Source organism: Octopus bimaculoides, chromosome 14, assembly GCF_001194135.2.
Source record: "Octopus bimaculoides isolate UCB-OBI-ISO-001 chromosome 14, ASM119413v2, whole genome shotgun sequence".
Taxonomy (NCBI): domain Eukaryota; kingdom Metazoa; phylum Mollusca; class Cephalopoda; order Octopoda; family Octopodidae; genus Octopus; species Octopus bimaculoides.
Genome location: NC_068994.1, coordinates 12,440,491 through 12,447,688, shown reverse-complemented (window position 1 = coordinate 12,447,688; position 7,198 = coordinate 12,440,491). Strand labels below are relative to the sequence as shown.

Below are 7,198 nucleotides of genomic sequence, written 5' to 3'. Positions count from 1 at the left end.
GACCCCAGGACTTATTCTTTGTAAGCCTAGTACTTATTCTATCGGTCTCTTTTGCCGAACCGCTAAGTTACGGGGACATAAACACACCAGCATCGGTTGTCAAGCAATGCTAGGGGGACAAACACAGACACACAAACACACACATATATATATATATATATACGACGGGCTTCTTTCAGTTTCCGTCTACCAAATCCACTCACAAGGCTTTGGTCGGCCCAAGGCTATAGTAGAAGACACTTGCCCAAGGTGCCACGCAGTGGGACTGAACTCGGAACCGTGTGGTTGGTAAGCAAGCTACTTACCACACAGCCGCTCCTGTGCCTATATATAAGTAATAATTTTATGTTCAGGTATACACCTATTAGTATGCCATTTAAAGCCTGTTCACAATATTCGGCTACCTGATGTCAACAACAGTATGGAGGTATATGCCACTGGATTTACTTTTGGAATTCCTTCATCTCTGTTGAGTTTTGAAAATATATGAAAGAAAGAAAAAGAAATTCACAAGACCCTTTATTATTCACTATGATCATGAGATGCAGAAACAGTTGTGGCACATCATAGGTGCAGATGTGTCTTATCAGATGACCTCATTTTTAAATCTCCATTTTGCAAGAGAGACCAATAGAATAAGTACTAGGGTTTAAGCAAAAAAAAAAAAAAAAAAGTACTGGGATCAATATATTCGATTAAAATTCTTCAAGGTGGTGCTCCAGCATGGCCACAGTCAAATGACTGAAACAAGTAAAAGATAAACGATGTGTGTATTTGTGTGAAATCATGTATGTACATAAGCATAAAGGGCTTCTGTACAGTTTCCATTTCGCCTGGTGAGCTTGAGGCCTTACAAAACACTTGCCCAAGGTAGCACACAGTGGGACTGAACCTAAATGCATGTCATTGGAAATGAAATCCAAAGACACACAACCCCTTATAGTCAACAACACTATCACCACCACCACCACCACCACCAACCATCTCAATCATCACAACCACTAGCAATCCCTACCACCACTACCAGCACTATCACTACTATAGCTGCCATCGCCGCCGCTGCCACCACCACCACCAACACCACCACTACAACTGCCACTGCCCACCACCAATCACTATCATCACCATAGCAACAACCCACCAAAACCACCCAGCTTCAACCACCAACACTCATCCCACACTCCCACTCCCTGTTCAATGCCCCCTACAAGCAGAAAAACAGTATACCAACCATCTATGCTCAAACTGGGGACATGTGTGACAACATCCGAGGCTCTGGCCGATGGAGGACGTATCGTCACTTGACCGATTTCAAAATATGAACCACTACTAAATGTGGAGACAGGGTTGGCAGCTTTATATTGTCTGGAAGATAGCACTGGTTGTGGTAACTAGATTTGGTGAAAGGGGAGAAAAGAAAAAGAAAAAGAATAAAAGAGAATAAGTATTTTGCCAATAAAGACACACACTATTTATTTGATCTTATCACTTCATTATTATTATTATTATTATTATTATTATTATTATTGAGTGAGAGAACAGTGCATGCATTTGAAGTGAGACTGGGGTACAAATATACGAAGACCAATATACCCATCTTGATTCCCCATCTGACAAGGATAAACCAGGCACATGCATCACAACCATGTGGGCAACATGCTGATCTCATATCAAGATAAACAGTGTACTGACTTTGCAGGTGAGGCCCGATTAGAATTTTCTTCTGGTTGAGTAGCCCATCCTGCTCAAAAGGTCCCTGAATAAAGTTTGTTTAAGGATGTTGAACAAAAACACCCATGTTTCCAGAGGTGAATTATTCAAATCTCAAAGAATTCCTCTCAATACATGGCTATGATGCTCCCCAACAACTTCTGCTCGTAATCAGAGATGCACATATCGTCAGCCACCAAGGGACATGCTCAACTGGTCAAGGTCAATCAAGTGAAAAGCAAATCTGTGGTATTGAGCAGAATATTTGCTGTAAGGCCATCTTTTAGACCAAGACAAAACAAGTACATGATAACACCTCCAATCAGTTAAGATCAGAAGCCACGAAAGCCTCTGCTTGGTACTGCATCAGGGCATTTATTATTATTATTATTTTACAGGTCAGCGTTCTTTCATCACACTCTCTGTGACCTCTTCAATGACCATCTGTTCTTCTCCATGTCTCTTCTTCTCTCTGACTAGTGGGGACAGTCTCATGTGAATTACAGAACACAGACTAATAGTCATACAATACTTAAGAGCATGTAACTAACTAGAAAAGAAAAATATGGTGCACACAACTTCAAAGTTGATCATGTACAATGAAAATGAGTGCTAAGACTGTTATAATGTGGATCTTCGTTCACTTGTATGTTGTCGTTGGCACTGTAATATTCTTGTCACCACTAATATGTTATGGTGGTATTCTACATCTTATTATCTTTACCTCATTACTCTTGCTATCACTGATAGCTTCACAGGACAATGACTTTGAAACATCTACCTTGACAGTAACTCGAACTTGTTCATGTAACTGACACTGACTGACTGAGAACTCGTACAATGACTCTACTACTACTACTACTACACCTACTACTACTGACCCTGCTACAACTGACTGTCTGACTTTATAGTGGCTGACTCATACCACTGTCATGTGGGAAGGAGTGTACCATTTTCACTACAACAAAGACGATGAGAGATTTGTCGATCACATGGAAAAAGTATGAGATGATGACGATGCGATAGTAGATCTAACAACAATATAATCATAGCATAGAATAACAAAATAGTTAAAGCACAGAGCTTTTTACAATGAGAAAAAGAATAAGTTAAAAACTGATATATACTCCAAGCACTAAGGCCCGTGATCAGGAGCAAACAGACAACAAACGTGGGTCTATACAGAACCAACGCAATGACCAGCATGGTTGGTACTGTATAGACTAACATTTCTTGCCCATTTACTTTTAATCATGGACTGTTTAGGTCTGAAATATTTTGCCCCATTATTTGTTTTATTAGTTTTAGTCATTAGACTGTGGCTATGCTGGAGCACCACCTCCATGTGTTTAGTCAGACAAATTGACCCCAGCACTTATTCTTCTTTGAAACCTGGTACTTGTTCTGTTGGTCCCGTTCGCTAAACAACTTAGTTAGGGGACATAAACAAACCAATGCGGGTTGTCAAGCAGTGGTGAGGGACAAACACTAACACACACGGAAATAAACATAAAAATATACATACATATATAATTGCATGTATGTGTGTGTGTGTTTGTGTGTATACACTTATACATACATGATGGACTCTCCAGCTGAAGATGGTGTACTAGTGTTCAGCTTTTTGCCGAAAGACCTGCAGAAATGATTTGTTTATAGTGATCAAATGTTCATGCCAAACATTAGCTCACTCACTCTCCATCAAATCAACATTACCTGAACAGGTGCAAGGTGTACCATGCGTAGGCATTGAAGTGGTCACAGAACAACGGGAGATGAAGTGTTTTGCTCAAGAACACAATGTACCATCTGGTCTAGGAATTGAAATCCCAATCGCTACATCGTGAGAGCAACACTGTAACAACTAGGCTATGCGCCCTCATATATACATTACATACATGCATGCACATATATACACATATGTATATATATATACACACACACACACACACACATATATATACAGGCATAACTATGTGGTAAGAAACTTGCTTCCCAACCACAGAAAAGTTGGATTTAAGCAACATCAGTTGTGGTGTGCAAGAGAGATGACTGCGCTGGTATGGACATGTGGTGTGAATGGATGAGGACAGCTGTGTGAAAAAATGTCACACCCTAGCAGTTGAGGGAACCTGTGGAAGAGGTAGACCCAGGAAAACCTGGGATGAGGTGGTGAAGCACAACCTTCGAACATTGGGCCTCACCGAGGAAATGACTAGTGACCGGGACCTTTGGAGATATGTTGTGCTTCAGAAGACCCAACAAGCCAAGTGAGACCATAGCTCATGGCTTATGCCAGTGGTTGTAACCAGCCCATTTATGAATACTTCTCATTCATTGGACAATGAACTTTACTTGCGAAGACCTATTGAGGCAAGTGTAAGCAAATCAAAATCACTGACTTGGCCAATGACAGTACCGCCTGATTGGCACTCGTGCCAGTGGAACGTTAAAAGCACATCCGAGCGTGATCATTGCCAGGGCCATGGATTGGCTCCCGTGCCAGTGACACGTGAAAAGCACCATTCGAGTGTGATCGTTACCAGCGTCACTTTACCAGCACAGCTGTAGAAACTTTGCCAGATCAGATTGAGCCTGGTGCAGCCTCTGGCTCACTAGTCCTCAGTCAAGCCGTTCAACCCATGCCAGCATGGAAAGCGGACGTAAACCGATGATGATGATAATGATGTGTGCATGTCTTTGTATCTGTGTTCGTCCCCCATCACCACTTGACAACTGGTGTCACTGAGTTTACGTCCCTGTAACTTAGCAGTTCAGCAAAAGAGACCAATAGAATAAGTACTAGGCTTAAAAAATAACTCCTGGGGTCGATTTGTTTGACTAAAATACTTCAAGGTGTTGCTCCAGCATGACCACAATCAAATGACTGAAACAAGTAAAAGAATAAAATTGTGATGGCACCTGTGCCCAGCGTCGCCTTTCTGGCATTTGTGCCCGCAGCATGTGTAAGGACTTTCAAATCAGATTGGAGCCTGGTGTAGCCATCTGGTTTCACCAGTCCTCAGTCAAATCGTCCAACCCATGCTAGCATGGAAAGCGGACGTTAAACGACGACGACGATGATGATGATACACACACACACACACACACATATACATACACTTTTATGTATATATAAGAAGCTTCATTCAGTTTCTTATTTCTTTACTACCCACAAGGGGCTACACACAGAGGGGACACACAAGGACACAAACGGATTAAGTCGATTACATCGACCCCAGTGCGTAACTGCTACTTAATTTATCGACCCCGAAAAGATGAAAGGCAAAGTTGACCTCGGCGGAATTTGAACTCAGAATGTAACAGCAGACGAAATACCTATTTCTTTACTGCCCACAAGGGGTTATACACAGAGGGGACAAACAAGGACAGACAAACAGATTAAGTCGACTATATCGACCCCAGTGCGTAACTGGTACTTATTTAATCGACCCCGAAAGGATGAAAGGCAAAGTCGACCTCGGCGGAATTTGAACTCAGAACGTAACAGCAGACGAAATACCGCTAAGCATTTCGTCCGGCGTGTTAACGTTTCGGCCAGCTTGTCGCCTTTCAGTTTCATTCACTTTCTGGCCACCAGATTCATTTGCAAGGCTTTGATTGGCCCAGAGTTACAAACTCTCCATCTTATTATTTTCTCTCCATTTTATTATTTTACTTCGTTACCACAATGCTTCAATCAAGCTACAATGCTCTTCTTATATTAGAGAGAGAGTTTTATGCAAAATTCTTTACCGTTCTTTTAGCCGCCTTGAAGAAGGAGGCCAACTCACGCAAGACTTGACCATATTTGTCCGTTTTGCGAACTTCATCCCGGAGCCAGATGGGAAGATGGTGAATGTTATGGTTACTGGTGAACCTGAAAAAAAGTTAGGGAGTCATAAGCATAGGGTCACAATAATAGGGTAAGGGGAAGGGTGACCTGGAAAGGAAAAGGTGGATTAAAGGTAGGAGTTAGTTAGAAGTGGGGTTAGCTAGGATTAGGAGTTAGTTAACCCTTTTGAAACCAACCTGCCTGAGATTGTTCCAGGTTTTATAATACAAACTTCTTCCTTCAGAATGACTTTAATTAAAAACCTTCCTTCAAAATTTCATGTTAACATCTGCTCCAAACACCAACTTCATATTGGCAAAGTTATTTTCTAAATTAATTGAAATAAAGGCAATGTATTTCAACAAAAATATGGTAACAAAAGGTTTAAGGAATAGGATAAGGAGTCAGTAGTAGGGATTAATAATTACCATACTTTAATGTGTATAAGGAACTCCCTAATTTTGGGGGCTTAAAATTTGGAAAAAAGGTTTTGTAAAGGATTATAATACTATCCATGTATAAGAAACTCCCATATTTTTTAAACCTAATTTTTGACAAAATAGGGTCCCTTATATACATAAAAATACAGCAATAGTTGGAGTAAGGCAGTGAGCTGGCAGAATCGTTAGCATGCTGGGCAAAATTCTTTGCAATATTTTGTCTGTCTTTACGTTGAGTTCAAATTTTGCTGAGATTGACTTTACCTTTTATCCTTTCAGGGTCAATAAAATAAGTATCAGTAGATCATTCAGGTTGATGTAATTGGCTTAAACCCCCACTCCCAGCTCCTCCAAACTTGCTGGCCTTGTGCCAAAATCTGACACCAATAGTTAATGGTGGGGGTTAGGGTTGGGAGATAACAGCAGAGGCAGAAGTTAGGGATGGCAGATATGTGCAGGAGTGAGAAGAGAATTAGAAATAGGAGTTCGTCAGGAGTTGGTGGGGAGGTAAGGATTGTAGCAACGAATAAATTTAGAAAATCATTTTTTTAAAAATCAACTGTTTAATGTAGAGGAACAATACTAACAATGAAATGAATTCATAGAACTCGAGCGAGATCGTTGCTAGTGCCACCGAACTGGCTCCTGTGCAGGTGGCACGTAAAATACACCATTTTGATTGTGGCCGTTGCCAGTACCACCTGACTGGCCTTTGTGCCGGTGGCACGTAAAAGCACCCACTACACTCTCGGAGTGATTGGCGTTAGGAAGGGCATCCAGCTGTAGAAACTCTGCCAAATCAGATTGGAGCCTGGTGTAGCCATCTGGTTCACCAGTCCTCAGTCAAATCATCCAACCCATGCTAGCATGGAAAGTGGACATTAAACGATGATGATGATGATGAAACATCTTGGCTACACCATGAAGTTAAATATGTGTTTAACTGCTGAATGGGCATATTGACTAAACATCATGAAGCTACTAAAGAATCTAATCGCATATGATAAGGTGGCGTTGGATAAAAGAAAATATAGGAGGATTAATTAATTATGATTTTAATCAACATATCCTTCTCTCAGATTCAGATTCTTATTGCAATGGTCCTTCAGTTTTTCTACTGAAAACCTGTAAAAGAATTTGGAAGGTTGGTCGTCCAACCAGGCCTTTCACGATACCCTTAAAGCCAGGAACTTTCCAGCACCACTTCATATAT

General features: G+C 41.1%; 1 protein-coding gene across 1 annotated transcript in view; it reads right to left on the bottom strand.

Moving 5' to 3' along the window:
- The window catches only part of LOC106872619 (regulator of telomere elongation helicase 1), a 76,576-nt gene that overhangs the window by 42,441 nt on the left and 26,937 nt on the right, over window positions 1-7,198 (bottom strand). Inside the window, exons 12-13 of the mRNA XM_052973020.1 lie at window positions 5,467-5,590; window positions 1,232-1,391 (exon numbers count right to left, since the gene is read on the bottom strand). Coding sequence (XP_052828980.1) covers window positions 1,232-1,391; window positions 5,467-5,590 — 284 coding nt within the window. The remainder of the gene's footprint in view (window positions 1-1,231; window positions 1,392-5,466; window positions 5,591-7,198) is intronic.